Source organism: Melozone crissalis, unplaced genomic scaffold, assembly GCF_028551555.1.
Source record: "Melozone crissalis strain CALT ecotype California unplaced genomic scaffold, PUWL_Pcris_2 ptg000004l_1, whole genome shotgun sequence".
NCBI lineage: Eukaryota > Metazoa > Chordata > Aves > Passeriformes > Passerellidae > Melozone > Melozone crissalis.
In genome coordinates this window covers 39,236,948-39,251,614 of record NW_026535782.1, presented here as the reverse complement: position 1 = coordinate 39,251,614, position 14,667 = coordinate 39,236,948, and the positions used below count along the sequence as shown (strand labels likewise).

General features: G+C 52.0%; 6 protein-coding genes across 6 annotated transcripts; 3 read left to right on the top strand and 3 right to left on the bottom strand.

Moving 5' to 3' along the window:
* The first annotated feature begins 735 nt into the window (after nt 1-735).
* Nucleotides 736-1,957, top strand: LOC128933753 (histone H1.10). Its single transcript, XM_054270829.1, has one exon. The coding sequence runs from the start codon at nt 1,041-1,043 to the stop codon at nt 1,704-1,706; it is 666 nt and encodes a 221-aa protein (XP_054126804.1). The 5' UTR covers nt 736-1,040; the 3' UTR covers nt 1,707-1,957.
* Nucleotides 1,958-3,117: 1,160 nt separating this feature from the next.
* LOC128933792 (histone H2B 1/2/3/4/6) lies at nt 3,118-3,574 on the bottom strand. The gene has a single exon (XM_054270892.1). It carries the CDS (start codon nt 3,572-3,574, stop codon nt 3,194-3,196), a length of 381 nt encoding a protein of 126 aa, XP_054126867.1. The 3' UTR covers nt 3,118-3,193.
* A 274-nt stretch (nt 3,575-3,848) lies between these two features.
* Nucleotides 3,849-4,481, top strand: LOC128933768 (histone H2A.J). Its single transcript, XM_054270855.1, has one exon. The coding sequence runs from the start codon at nt 3,898-3,900 to the stop codon at nt 4,285-4,287; it is 390 nt and encodes a 129-aa protein (XP_054126830.1). The 5' UTR covers nt 3,849-3,897; the 3' UTR covers nt 4,288-4,481.
* A 5,518-nt stretch (nt 4,482-9,999) lies between these two features.
* Nucleotides 10,000-10,317, top strand: LOC128933848 (histone H4). Its single transcript, XM_054270964.1, has one exon. The coding sequence runs from the start codon at nt 10,006-10,008 to the stop codon at nt 10,315-10,317; it is 312 nt and encodes a 103-aa protein (XP_054126939.1). The 5' UTR covers nt 10,000-10,005.
* Nucleotides 10,318-11,329: 1,012 nt separating this feature from the next.
* On the bottom strand, nt 11,330-11,746 carry LOC128933866 (histone H3). The gene has a single exon (XM_054270989.1). The coding sequence runs from the start codon at nt 11,738-11,740 to the stop codon at nt 11,330-11,332; it is 411 nt and encodes a 136-aa protein (XP_054126964.1). The 5' UTR covers nt 11,741-11,746.
* Nucleotides 11,747-14,106: 2,360 nt separating this feature from the next.
* On the bottom strand, nt 14,107-14,420 carry LOC128933839 (histone H4). Its single transcript, XM_054270952.1, has one exon. It carries the CDS (start codon nt 14,416-14,418, stop codon nt 14,107-14,109), a length of 312 nt encoding a protein of 103 aa, XP_054126927.1. The 5' UTR covers nt 14,419-14,420.
* Nucleotides 14,421-14,667: the final 247 nt, after the last annotated feature.

The window sequence follows — 14,667 nt, the reverse complement described above, 5'->3', positions numbered from 1 at the left end:
CATGAAGGCCAGATTTCCACAGTATTTAATTTTTTGGGTGATAAGTGATGCTTCAGCTGGCTCCATAATTGTTTAAATAGCATATAATACATATTAGTGTATCTATATCTGTTAGACAGTTTTCCTCCCCAAGTCTGCCTCTGATGTTTGTAAGTCATAAAGAAGAGCATCCACTATTGTAACAGAGAAAGTGTTAAACTACCCGTTTTTCTGGGATTTCTAGGCATCAACTAGGCATTAAGAGCTTCATTTTACAGACAGACTATTCATAAAAATATCAAAATCTTTCTAACCACTTATAAAGCACCAGACAAAAAAACAAAACAAAACAACACAAAAAAAAAAAAAACCCAACAACAAAAAGCGTAGCCCTGGCAAGTTCCAAACACTTTTCAACAGTAAATATATTCCTCTGAAGGTCTCCTCCTTTCCCCAAACAAGAAAATATGTTGAAATACCGTGTCCTTAATAGTTAAAGATATGGTTAAGAGAGCCGAATCTTTATCCATATTCAAAGCTTAGCCATGAAATTGTGTTACTTCCTTGTCTTTGAAATCAATTTACGACAAAAATACTCAAGCTGCTCACTCGGTTTCTGTCCTAATCTGAAGAAAACCCCCCAAAGAGTAAGCCTGCATTACGGGGGAGACTTTTTATCTACGTGTTTTATTTTAATTTAGAAGGAAAAACAAAAGTTTGCCGTTCCCGGGGTCTTTCTGGCTTCACAACGCGGGGTTTAAAACGGCTTTTCTCTCCCATCTGCGGTCCAAACGGCAAGAAACTTGCCCGAATGAAAGTCCACCGTCTTCTCTTCACTCTCCGAAGAAACTGGGGTGATTTTGCGCCACTCGTTTTACGAAAAATATGAATTTATAACTCCGAAGAAACACAGACTCGGAGGAGGAAAAGCTCTTCCTGGCTAACAGTTAGGCGGGCTCTGCAAAGCACCAATCACAGATCACCGCTTCGCTATAAATTCAGGCATCGGGGTTACTGTAGCCCAATTACTTTCTTTTGATTAAGAAGAAGTCTCTGCAGCGATGTCGGAGACCGCTCCCGCCGCCGCTCCCGCCGTCGCGGCCCCCGCCGCCAAGGCCGCCGCCAAGAAGCCGAAGAAGGCGGCGAGCGGCTCCAAGGCCCGCAAGCCCGCGGGGCCCAGCGTCACCGAGCTGATCACCAAGGCCGTGTCCGCCTCCAAGGAGCGCAAGGGGCTCTCGCTCGCCGCGCTCAAGAAGGCGCTGGCCGCCGGCGGCTACGATGTGGAGAAGAACAACAGCCGCATCAAGTTGGGGCTCAAGAGCCTCGTCAGCAAGGGCACCCTGGTGCAGACCAAGGGCACCGGCGCCTCCGGCTCCTTCCGCCTCAGCAAGAAACCCGGGGAAGTGAAGGAGAAAGCCCCCAAGAAGAGAGCAGCTGCGGCGAAGCCCAAGAAGCCGGCGGCCAAGAAGCCCGCCAGCGCCGCCAAGAAGCCCAAGAAAGCGGCGGCGGTGAAGAAGAGCCCCAAGAAAGCCAAGAAGCCGGCGGCCGCAGCGGCCAAGAAAGCAGCGAAGAGCCCCAAGAAGGCGACAAAGGCTGCCAAGCCCAAAAAAGCGGCGGCAGCAGCCAAGAGCCCGGCTAAGGCGAAAGCGGTGAAGCCCAAAGCAGCCAAGCCCAAGGCGGCCAAGCCGAAAGCAGCCAAGGCGAAGAAGGCAGCGCCGAAGAAATGAAGTGTTGAAGTGGAAATACTTTTAAACCCAACGGCTCTTTTAAGAGCCACCCACTATTGTCCCCAAAAGGGCTGATACACTCCATCACTGAGCTCCGTGCCTGCAGCAGAGCCAACTATTCGCCACTATCCGTGTGGGACGTTCGTCTGTGGAGTGGATGGGACGCTAAACTTACGGACTGGTTTTACACTAAGACTTGGAAAAATAAAAGTTTACATTCCCGGCCAAAACGCTTTCTAAAGGCTGCTTTTTCTCTTTTTTTTTTTTTTTTTTTTTCTTTTTCTCTTTTTTTTTTTTTTTTGGAGCACCGCAAGTGGGTGTTTATGTTAAAGGGACTGCTAAGGGCGGGTACCTTTCTGGGGCGTGGAGGTTCCTTTCGTTGCTCTAAATCAGCGCGATTCCTAACAGCACGGATGCGACCGCCACACCTCTTAGTGACCGCAGCCGGGAACTGCTGTCAGCACGGCTCCTCCGCTTCCGTGGCAGTGACCTTTCCGCTTGCCAGCGCCGGCCTGGGGCAGGTCTTGATTTCTGCGTGATTTCACCGACCTACTTTCCCGAGGAGGCGCCTGCCGGGGCGGGGGGCGGGATGGAGCCGGCAGCGATCCCGGCCCTCTCCCTGCCGGGCCGGCGGCGGGACTCGGCTCAGCTCGGCTCGGCCGGGCCGGGCAGCGGCGCCGCGGGCGGGGGGCGGAGCGGCTGCGCGCGGCCCTGCGCAACCCCGGGGCCGCCTGTGATTGGCTGCTGGGAGGAGCCGCAGCCGCTCATTGGCCCGCGTGGAAATTTGGAAAAGCCCGCGCTGCTGGGGAAGGGGGAGGGGATGTGGGGGGGGGGGGGGGGGGGGGGAAGGGAGCAAGCGCGGGCAGCGATCCGTGCCCCCCTCCCCATCCAGAGCCCACCCCTGCTACCGGGGCCCGAGTTCCGGGAGATCGCAGCCGTCTAAAGCGTCTGCCCCATTTCAGGGGGGCTCTCCCTACCCCCAGCCCTGTAGTCCTTGCCGTCATACACAAAGCAAAATATTTCAGCATAAGAAAATTCTAAAACAAAGTGTAAAGAGGGCCGAGTATTTCTCCCTCCGCCTTCCATAAAAGTTATAAACATTGTTTTTACCTTCGTGAAGTATGTTAGCTAATTTAACTGTGAAACTTTTAATTTGGATACAACAAATTATAAAGTATTGTCTCTTTATTTTTTCTGTAAAAAAATACTGTTTCCATTTATTGAAAGTGTTTAAACGCTTACCTTTAAGAAGAGTACATTTAAATTACCTCCAATTTGAAATCAATTCAAGGACTTCGTAATTACTGTTGCAAGATTAAGTAGCTGAATAAATGTTGGCTTAAAATTATATCTACCTTTTTTTTTTTTTTAAGTTAAGATTTCAATACCCAATAAGACTAAGGCACTAGTGTGTTAAAGCTCTTTTACGGAGTACGTGGGTGGCTCTTAAAAGAGCCTTTGGGTTGAGAGTGACGGTCCGAGGCGCCCTACTTGGAGCTGGTGTACTTGGTGACAGCCTTGGTGCCCTCGGACACGGCGTGCTTGGCCAGCTCGCCGGGCAGCAGCAGGCGCACGGCCGTCTGGATCTCCCGCGAGGTGATGGTGGAGCGCTTGTTGTAGTGCGCCAGGCGTGAGGCCTCGCCCGCGATGCGCTCGAAGATGTCGTTGACGAAGGAGTTCATGATGCCCATGGCCTTGGACGAGATGCCCGTGTCGGGGTGCACCTGCTTCAGCACCTTGTATACGTAGATGGAGTAGCTCTCCTTACGGCTCTTCTTGCGCTTCTTGTCGCCCTTCTTCTGCGTCTTAGTGACCGCCTTCTTGGAGCCCTTCTTGGGCGCGGGGGCGGACTTGGCCGGCTCGGGCATTTTAGCAGCGCTGCTCTACCTCGGGGAAGCTCAGCATACAAAATGGCCGCAGCGCCCGTTATTTATACAGACGTGCATGCAAATATCCGGTATCAGCACCGCGCAATGCGATTGGACCTTGCCGTGCAGAGCGTGTCCCTGCAGCCGATTGGTCCTAGCAGGATCCGTCCGCTGATTGGTTCTTTCGGAGGTGCCCGGCTCCAGCCAATGGCCGCGGTCGCGTCCCGCCCAGGGAGGGGATAAAAGGGCCGCGGCGGTTGCGTCAGGAGGATTGTCCTGGTTTCCTCCGTGCCCAGCCTCGCTCGACAGCGCTTCCAGCCACCATGTCTGGCCGCGGCAAACAGGGAGGCAAGGTCCGAGCCAAGGCTAAGTCGCGCTCGTCGCGGGCCGGGCTGCAGTTCCCCGTGGGCCGTGTCCATCGGCTTCTCCGGAAAGGTAACTACGCGGAGCGGGTGGGCGCTGGAGCTCCCGTCTACATGGCGGCCGTGCTGGAGTACCTGACGGCCGAGATCCTGGAGCTAGCGGGCAACGCGGCCCGTGACAACAAGAAGACGCGCATCATCCCCCGCCACCTGCAGCTCGCCATCCGCAACGACGAGGAGCTCAACAAGCTGCTGGGCAAGGTGACGATCGCGCAGGGCGGCGTGCTGCCCAACATCCAGGCCGTGCTGCTGCCCAAGAAGACGGAGAGCCATAAAGCCAAGAGCAAGTAAATTTGGCGAGCAAAGCCACTCAGACTTTGCACGACATAACATTTTAAACAAAAGGCTCTTTTCAGAGCCACCTACGTACTCAGAAAAGAGTTGTGTTGCTTTCTTAAAAAAGGTGCTCTGGTGCTGAGTCTTTATTAGTACTAAATTAAACTCAAACGAACTTGTGTTTCGATTTTTTAAAACTTCGTTTCTACTGAAGAGGGTTGATACATTTGCCTTTTAAGCCGTGTTTCTAAAACCATGTTAGTATTTTTGTAATTGTTTCATTTGCTCATTGTTACATTCAGTAAAGAACTTTATTATTCCCCTCGCCTTTCATGGTTGCACAGCTTGCTTAGGGTGTAGAACACAGGACGGTGGCTACAGCACGGGTGGGAGTGGCAAAAGCTGTGCAGCATGAAGATAAATAGGAGACCATCCTAAAGCCCAGACGTAGATACATCTAACCGTGAAAAAAGGCTTTCTTCATTCCTGTTGAAGGCCTTTGTTCTTTGCAAGATGCCAAGTTCCCTATATGTTTAATATATGTATTTCCTATATATAAATATGTTACATGTATGTTTATTATATGTAAATACATGTTGTTCCCTATATGTTAAATATAAGTAATGTATTGTAACATATATGTTAAATATATGTAATATAAAATGAGGAATGCCTTAGCAAAGATGGCATTTGATCTACATCTCTACTTAATCAGATGTGCAATCTAAAGAAACAGTGTAACACTTCCATTCAGGAGAATCTTATAGTGGTAGTATGCTCCCATTTTAAGAGGTATTTTCAAACTTTCTACTCATAAATTCGCTGTTCATTGCTGCTACTCTTGTTGCATCAATTAACAGTGGGCAATACTGAGTTTTCTATATTGTTGGCACAAATATCACCCCTGAGCACAACCGTAAATATTTTCATAAATTCATTTTTATAAATTATGAGGAAAACTGGCTGATTCCTCTTGCCAGGACATTCCCAGCAGCCCCCTCTGATGGTCTGTATGCAGCACACTGCACTGAGGTGATTTGCCCTCATCTTTGCTGCACCTCTGCCCTTCCCATCCCCTGGAGAGGAGGAGGAGTGCCCTGGGCTTGGGGGAAGGCAATTCTGCCACTGTGCCTCCTCAAGCTGCAGCTGAGAGGTGTTTCAGGCAGCATTGTGCCATGGCCAAAGCAGGGCATCAGGGATCCTTTGTGGAGAGAAACATAAATAAGAGAGCTGCTGGAGCATCAGACTAATCTGGTATCCACAGATGGTATCTGTGGTAAAAGGTTTTGGTGTTAAGTGGACACGTTTAGGGTTGTAGTAGTTTTGTTATGCTGTTTTATTTACTATTTGCTACAGCTAAATATCTCCTGGCCCTTACACTTCTGTTCTTTAAAAACTGCAATGGTAATTAAAATTTCATTTTAACATGAGCCTTCTATACTTAGTTTCCAGAAGATATTTCTGCCCACATGTTTGTCAGAAAATTTCAATCCCAGAGTGGTTTGGGTTGGAAGGGACCATTAAAGGTTATCTCACCCAAACCCTGCTTGTGGGCAGGGTCACCTTTCACCAGCCCATGCTATTCAAAGCCCCATCCTGCCTGACTCTGGGGATGGCATCCTCTAGGGATGGAGCATCCCCATTTTCCCTGGACATCCTTGTTCAGTGTCACACAAGCCTCCTTGAAAAAAAATCCTTACTTATGTGCACTCTAAATGTGACCTCTTTCAGTTTAAAATCAGTGTCCTTCCTCCTGTCCCTACAGGCCTGAAAAGAAGCCTTTCTGTATTGAAAGACTGCTGCAGGATTTCCTCAGAACCAGCTTTTCCCTGGCCAAACAAGCACAGATCTCTCAGTCACTCTTCATGGCAGACAAGATTTAGCCCTCTGATAATTTCTGTGGCCCTCTCTGGACCTGCTCTGACAGATTCCTATCTTTCCTCTGCCAGAGGATCACAGAGCTGGTGCAGCACTCCAGCTGGGGGCTCAGGAGGGCTGAGTGGAATGGGAGAATCACCTGCTTCCACCTTCAGCTCAGGCTGCTTCTGTTGCAGCCCTCGTTAGGATTGGCTTTTGGGCCACAAGTGTGTATCTCTAGGTCAAAGCACTGAGATTCCAGAAAAAAGGCTGTGGGGTAGAGGTATGAGCTGGTTTTCTCTGTGGACAAACTCCTGTATGTGGAGGTCAGAGCTGGCAGCACAAGAGAGGGCCCCATCCTTTGAGTGTGGAGCTAAGCCCAGTGCATCCCTCCAAATTCTTACTGTTGTCTGACCAGGAATTCATTATATGCTTCAGAATTTCATTCCAAACACTCATTGCACTCATTTGTCTTCTCACCTCAGTACCTGGAGTTTCATCCTCTGTGATGCTCAGATCCAGCCCTGAACACTCCCCGGATTTGTCTTTGCCAGCAGTGCCTTCACCAGTGATGAGGTCTCCAGTGTAAAAATCCGTTAAACGAGATGGATTAAATGGTAGGAGAGCTGGGAAATCTGGTGTTAAAGACAGCTTTCAGGCAATGTAAAAATCCAGTAAATGAGATGGATTAAATGGTAGCAGAGCTGGAAAATCTCCTGGTGTTATAGCTTTCAGGTAAATTCCAGTGGATGAAAGAATGCAGCTAAGCAAGCTAAAATAAATTAATTCATTTCATTTGGATATGCAATAAGCAGTAGGAAAGAGGAAATCCATATCACATGGTGCCTTAGCTGTGTCACTGGGTTGCAATGCACCTTCACATTCTAAAGAATCTGTGACAAAAATAAAGATCTGAATCTGCAACCAAGGTTACTTAAATACTATAGATCACAGTTATGCTTGGGGATAACTCAGTGATGTCAGTCTGTATCAAAAGACTTAAAACTGCATGGTTAAATATTCATAGAGCTTTTCTAGCCCTTTTCATCTATATTGCTTGCAATTCTAGGAAAAATGCACCTATTGAGCAGCTCTTCCATCACTTTAGTGTGCATAATATTGCACCTATTATGGCAGTTGCAGCAGATACAGATATGGATTTAAATTGCCACTTAATCTCTCAAGAAAATTATGAGCAGCCTTGAAGTTGGTTATAATCCACTGACGCAAAGACTTTTTTAAATAATTATGTACCCTCTTGTGCAGTCATTGTGAGATGTTGCCTTATTGTAATAAACAAATGCAATTTCCTCATTATATTTTGATGAGGAGCTAGGGCAACTGTCCTAATTAATGCACACACTTGAAAAGCTACAGATTTTTAATTTTTTTAACCAAGCTGAGTTTTGCAAAGGTTTCCTTTCTCATTTAACCCCTGGTGCCATGTGCCCAAATTCATGAGGAAAATGTAATATCTATAACATGTGAATTGGACACTAAACATTGATTAAAAAAATAAATTATCTCAAATCAACAGTAGCAATAACTTTATTAGGGATTTTACTGAGCAGCAAAAAATTCTTTTTTCTCTTTCAAAATTATTTTTGCCTAAGAAAATGTTCTGATCCATAAAAGAACTGAATTTATCCCTAACAGCCACACCTGTGAAATGTGTCTGGGTGCACTTGCAGCAACACACAGGCAAGGCAGCCTTCCAGAAGGGATGATGTTAAATTGTACCTAATGTGCTACACTTACTGAGGAAAGGGCTTTGCAGCTGTTTTATTTACTTTGGGCTGCTGGTCTCAGCCTCTCCATCACCCATCTCTGGCAGAAATCAAAGGGGATTTTCCAAGCCTTGCAGTGGTTATGCTGCTGGAAGGAAAAGTTATGCTAGGATCCTCGCTCTGCATTTAGGAAGCCTTAGGAATAAATTATTATTTTGACATACCAAAAGGTTTTGCATAATTTCTTTCAGGTTTCTTAAGTAATCAGAAAGCTGTTTCTAACTGCCTCAGGAAACATAGCTAGACACAGATTTTCAGATATGAAGAACAAAGCAGACTTTGTGGAGCAAAACAAGAATGTTGGGCACCAGCCTGGCAGCGCCACTACTGACAGACCTCCCAGTTAGTCTATAAAGGGTCTAACTTCATTCTGTTCAGTCAAAAAAGCAGACCTAATCTAAATTAAAGATATATTTTCCTCCTAATACTGTAGCAATTCTTTAAATTTGAAAGAAGAAGGAATTCACAGTAATATTTATAAAAATATTTGCACCTTTTTGTCACCTGCAACTGAAAGCATGTCTATGTCAATTGCATTTTCCCCCTGAATTTAGAGAATATTTTATTCCCAGAAATATTTTGGAGATGTTGCTGAGGTTCTCTACATTAGATTATGGAATAAACTTAAATAAATACCTGCACCATTTTTAAAGGATATGAAAAATTTTATAGTAGTAGGCATGTTTAAAGGATATAAAATACTAAAAATGTAAGAATTGGAAAAGCACCTTAGGCATATCTGTTCTGTGTGAGTAATATTTAAAATCTTAAAAGATTTAATTTAGAAATACAGTCTCGTTACTGTAATATTTTAAATCTTAATATTTAATTTAGAAATACAATCTCATAGCTCTCTCAGTATTTATTAATTCACTTCACAAATACAGTCCAACGTCCAGTCAGCAGCATGCATGACGTGTTTTCTGCAAAAGCGTGAAACACGTGGAAAAAAAAAATTCTGGATTCCACATTGAAATTAAAATTGCTTGGCTAGTGCTCATCCTTCAGAAGTCATACAGACAGTTGTTTGTGATGTCCGAACTGCTTTCTTTCGTTTGCGGAGTCCCGGTGCCCGGCAGCGGATGCTCTTTTCCGAGGCCGGCGGCTGCCGGAAGCGGGCTCGGAGCCTGCGGCCAGCAATGCGGGGCTGGGCCGGGCAGGAGGGACGGTCCCTCCCTCAAACAGCCCCTCCGAGCTGCCTCCAGGGAATCCGTGCTCCAAACGCTCCCGCTGCCCGCCCTGGCTGACCCTTCCTCCCCGGCCGGCCGGGGCTCGCTCCCGGCTCTCCCCGCCCCGCACGGAGCAGGGGGCGGCTGTGGGAGCGGCCGCGGAGACAAAACAACCGAGAAGCCGCCATGGCGGACCCGAACAAAAGGAAAGGCGGCTCCGTGGGGCTCCCCGCGAGCGGGAGGCGGAGGGGCGGCGGGGGGAGGCGGGAGCGCCGGGCGAGGCCCCGCATTGGTCGGATTTTGCCGCAGACCCGCGGGGAGGGACGGGGAAGGGGCGCCGCAGCTCGAAACGCGGGCCGGGGGTGGCAGACCCGCTCCTGCTGCTGAGGGTGACCCAGAGGTGCCGGGGAAGTGCCAGCAGCGCAGGGGACGGCGCGGCGGGCCGGCAGAGCGGCAGAGGGACGCGGGGCCTGCCGGCGGGCAGAGACAATGAAGTGCGGCCTGACATTGACTCGGCTCGTTAGAGCCCCGTGCTAAAAGCGAATAGTGTACGTTCAATCTCTGTATTAGCTAGCAACTTAAGAGTCGGGCTGGATGATCCATGTGGGTCCCGTCCCTTCCCTTCTCAAAATATTCCGTGATTCCCGAGCCGCAGGAAGAACGGGGCGAGGCCAGGCCCGCTCAGGAGAGGCGGAGCCGGGCGCGGCCGAGGAACACGGCCCACAAAGCGCCGCGGCCGCGTCTCGCGGGGGGCGCGAGCGGAGCCGCGCGGGGCGGGGGCAGGAGAAGGGCGCGGGGCGGAGACTGGGCAGGAGACCCCGCCTCTCCCTGCAGTCCTCAACCAGGTCGGACCGACGCCCATATACAGCCGCGCGGGGTCTTTCAGCTTTCATTGCTCTCACTGTTGTGAGCGTGTGATCATGTCTGGCCGGGGCAAGGGTGGCAAGGGGCTCGGCAAGGGCGGCGCCAAGCGCCACCGCAAGGTGCTGCGCGACAACATCCAGGGCATCACCAAGCCGGCCATCCGCCGCCTGGCTCGGCGCGGCGGCGTCAAGCGCATCTCGGGGCTCATCTACGAGGAGACGCGCGGTGTGCTCAAGGTCTTCCTGGAGAACGTCATCCGCGACGCCGTCACCTACACGGAGCACGCCAAGAGGAAGACGGTCACGGCCATGGACGTGGTCTACGCTCTCAAGCGCCAGGGTCGCACTCTCTACGGCTTCGGCGGCTAAATTCGTTTCCTGCAATAGCCCAGCGCTTTTACAACATAAAGGCTCTTTTAAGAGCCTCCCACAAATCTCAGAAAAAGAGCTTTAAACCGCGCCTTTAATCGTATTACGTTAGTTTTGGGGTTGGGAGGAATTGGGGGGATGGGATTTAATTTTTCCCGGTTTCCCTAATACCCGCAATTCCTCAACCTACTTTTCTGCGGTCTAGGGGGAAAATCTCATATTCGAGTAGGCAGGGATATCCTGATCTTTACTCGGGGAACGAAGCGAGGGCGATGGGTGTAGTGCTTTCACTGGGGGCTCTCCCTGCTGTAGGAAAATACCCTCTGCAACTTACATCCTTTTATTTCCCCCATTCTCTTACACGCCGATCACCACGCCCTCAACCCACTCCCTCTCTCCACAGGACAAGGGAAGCGTCACACAGCCGAGAAAAAACAAAGCCGGGGGTAGGTCGGGGCCAGGCGCTGTTCCTATAGCCGCTGGCGCGGCACCGCTTTTACCGCCACAGCCTGCAAGGGGAAGGGAGGGAGCTCCTGAAATGGCGGCGCTCTTCTCTCTGCCATTCGGTGGGCGGGACGGAGCGGGAAGAAGAAACAGCCACGAGCACCCCTTGGCGCCCTGCGCATCAAAGACGGGGCTGTGAGCCCGTGATCTTAAAAAGCCCCCTCACCCGCCCCCTCCCCGCTCCTGAGGCTGCCCCTTCTCCGCCACCGCTCCCGCCTGCACCAGCACAGCACCGCCCCTCACACCCTCTCAGCCCCGGCGCCTTTAGACAATGGTGAGCCTCACTATGACCCAAACACACGGGGCACAAGGGGAGGGCACGGCTGGACACTGCGGAACGCTCCCACTCCCCCAGATATCCCTGAATCCCCACTACACCCTGGGCAATAGAAGTGCTCGGCACGGGCTGCCCCTGCCTGCACCGCAACGCAGAGACAACAGCTCTCTCCAGTGGCCGTGTGGTGGCTCTTAAAAGAGCCTTTCGGTTTGAGAGAGAAGGGCTGGCAGCTCAGGCGCGCTCTCCGCGGATGCGGCGAGCCAGCTGGATGTCCTTGGGCATGATGGTGACGCGCTTGGCGTGGATGGCGCACAGGTTGGTGTCCTCGAAGAGCCCCACCAGGTAGGCCTCGCTGGCCTCCTGCAGCGCCATGACGGCCGAGCTCTGGAAGCGCAGGTCGGTCTTGAAGTCCTGCGCGATCTCGCGCACCAGGCGCTGGAAGGGCAGCTTGCGGATCAGCAGCTCCGTGGACTTCTGGTAGCGCCGGATCTCGCGCAGCGCCACCGTGCCGGGCCGGTAGCGGTGCGGCTTCTTGACGCCGCCCGTGGCCGGCGCGCTCTTGCGGGCAGCCTTGGTGGCCAGCTGCTTACGGGGCGCCTTGCCGCCCGTCGACTTCCGCGCCGTCTGCTTCGTGCGCGCCATCGCTGCCCCTCGCACGGATCGGTCTGAAACAGTAACAAATCGCTCCCTGCTTCCCCATTTATAGAGCACGGCGGCCCCGCCCCCCCGCCTTGATTGGCCAGATAGCAGAGAATCTAATTGGGTTACAACTGAAGCCACTCCGAGCCTCAGTGGTTAGGATCTAATCTTGTGCTGTTTCCTTTTTGTTAGAAAAGCATCAGCATTTATCAGTGTTATACTTGCATTATGTCTATTTCTACTATTTGTTTTTCCCAAAGTTTTCTTCGGAATAGTACTTACGGTTTTGTATTTTAAAAAAAGATTGTAAATCTTTACCTGAAGAGAACTACAATCCCCCCAAACCACACACCAAACAAAACAAACTTATAAGCAAGTAAACGAAACAGAAAAAACCTCCCAAAACAAAAATTTAAAAAAACAAGTTACAAACAAATAAGCAAAAAATAATCAGAACAAAAAATAAAAACTCCACCAGGAAAGTATTAGATTCGCAATGCATGCAAAGCACCTGATTCCTTTGTTACTATTTGCAAAGGAGTACAGGATGACAAAATATAAGCAACCAGTTTAAATAGAGAATAAAATATGGGTAAGGAAAGCTGATTACAAACAAGTTATTGGCAGTTGTTAGAATATAGGTCTTTCATCTTCACCCACTTGTAGTGGCGGAGTAATATAATTAATTAAAGCAAGTCGTTAAAAAGCAACCATGCCGGCTCGGAAGAAAGGGAAGACTAAGGAAAAGGCTGTTCTGGGTTAGGTATTTAAGAGCAATGCTCAGGACAGGAAGGGGTTAACGCGGGATTTTCAAACCTTTCGCCTGAGCGCGGCTGTTTCCATCGCCCAATCAACAGGCAGCGCTCGGATATAAAAACGAGCTGGGAGCGCTCCTTGCAGTCATTGTTGGATTCTCTGCTGTTCTGGTTGTGCAGCGTACGGTCGGCAGCGATGGCGCGCACGAAGCAGACGGCGCGGAAGTCGACGGGCGGCAAGGCGCCCCGCAAGCAGCTGGCCACCAAGGCTGCCCGCAAGAGCGCGCCGGCCACGGGCGGCGTCAAGAAGCCGCACCGCTACCGGCCCGGCACGGTGGCGCTGCGCGAGATCCGGCGCTACCAGAAGTCCACGGAGCTGCTGATCCGCAAGCTGCCCTTCCAGCGCCTGGTGCGCGAGATCGCGCAGGACTTCAAGACCGACCTGCGCTTCCAGAGCTCGGCCGTCATGGCGCTGCAGGAGGCCAGCGAGGCCTACCTGGTGGGGCTCTTCGAGGACACCAACCTGTGCGCCATCCACGCCAAGCGCGTCACCATCATGCCCAAGGACATCCAGCTGGCCCGCCGCATCCGCGGAGAGCGCGCCTGAGCTGCCAGCCCTTCTCTCTCAAACCGAAAGGCTCTTTTAAGAGCCACCACACGGCCACTGGAGAGAGCTGTTGTCTCTGCGTTGCGGTGCAGGCAGGGGCAGCCCGTGCCGAGCACTTCTATTGCCCAGGGTGTAGTGGGGATTCAGGGATATCTGGGGGAGTGGGAGCGTTCCGCAGTGTCCAGCCGTGCCCTCCCCTTGTGCCCCGTGTGTTTGGGTCATAGTGAGGCTCACCATTGTCTAAAGGCGCCGGGGCTGAGAGGGTGTGAGGGGCGGTGCTGTGCTGGTGCAGGCGGGAGCGGTGGCGGAGAAGGGGCAGCCTCAGGAGCGGGGAGGGGGCGGGTGAGGGGGCTTTTTAAGATCACGGGCTCACAGCCCCGTCTTTGATGCGCAGGGCGCCAAGGGGTGCTCGTGGCTGTTTCTTCTTCCCGCTCCGTCCCGCCCACCGAATGGCAGAGAGAAGAGCGCCGCCATTTCAGGAGCTCCCTCCCTTCCCCTTGCAGGCTGTGGCGGTAAAAGCGGTGCCGCGCCAGCGGCTATGGGAACAGCGCCTGGCCCCGACCTACCCCCGGCTTTGTTTTTTCTCGGCTGTGTGACGCTTCCCTTGTCCTGTGGCGAGAGGGTCTGTGTTTAGCGGGTGGTGCTGGGTGTGAAAGAGGAATGGGGGAAATAAAAGGATGTAAGTTGCAGAAGGTATTTTCCTACAGCAGGGAGAGCCCCCGGTGAAAGCAGTATAGCGATTGCCCTCGTTTCGTTTTCCGAGTAAATCGGGATAGTCCCGCTCACTTGATTGCGAGAATTTGCCCTCTAAACCGCAGAAAAGTAGGACCAAGCAGCATAGGCTTTGGGGAACCTGAGAAGAACAAGTCCCTGTCCCCTTCCTCCAAACCCCAAAAATTCTACACAATTACTAGAAAAGCGATTTAAAGCTCTTTTTTGAGATCTGTGGGTGGCTCTTAAAAGAGCCTTTGTATTGTAGAAGCGCCGAGCTATTAAAGGAAACAAGTTTAGCCGCCGAAGCCGTAGAGGGTACGACCCTGGCGCTTGAGGGCGTAGACCACGTCCATGGCCGTGACCGTCTTCCTCTTGGCGTGCTCCGTGTAGGTGACGGCGTCGCGGATGACGTTCTCCAGGAAGACCTTGAGCACGCCGCGCGTCTCCTCGTAGATGAGCCCCGAGATGCGCTTGACGCCGCCGCGCCGAGCCAGGCGGCGGATGGCCGGCTTGGTGATGCCCTGGATATTGTCGCGCAGCACCTTGCGGTGGCGCTTGGCGCCGCCCTTGCCGAGCCCCTTGCCGCCCTTGCCCCGGCCAGACATGGTCACACAATCACAACAGCGAGAGCAATAAGCGGATCAAAGCCCGTCACGGCTGTATATGGGCGTCGGTCCGACCTGTTTGAGGACTGCGCTGGGCCGGGCCGGGGCGGGCTCTGTGCGCGCCCCTCCCCCCGCGGGCCGGGCCTTTGCCGCCATCTCTCCCGGCCCCGCCCCTGCCCCGCCCCCGGAGCCCGAACCCGGCGGGGCCCGGAGCGGATCCGGCCGGGCTCTCCCCGTGCGCGCCGCGCT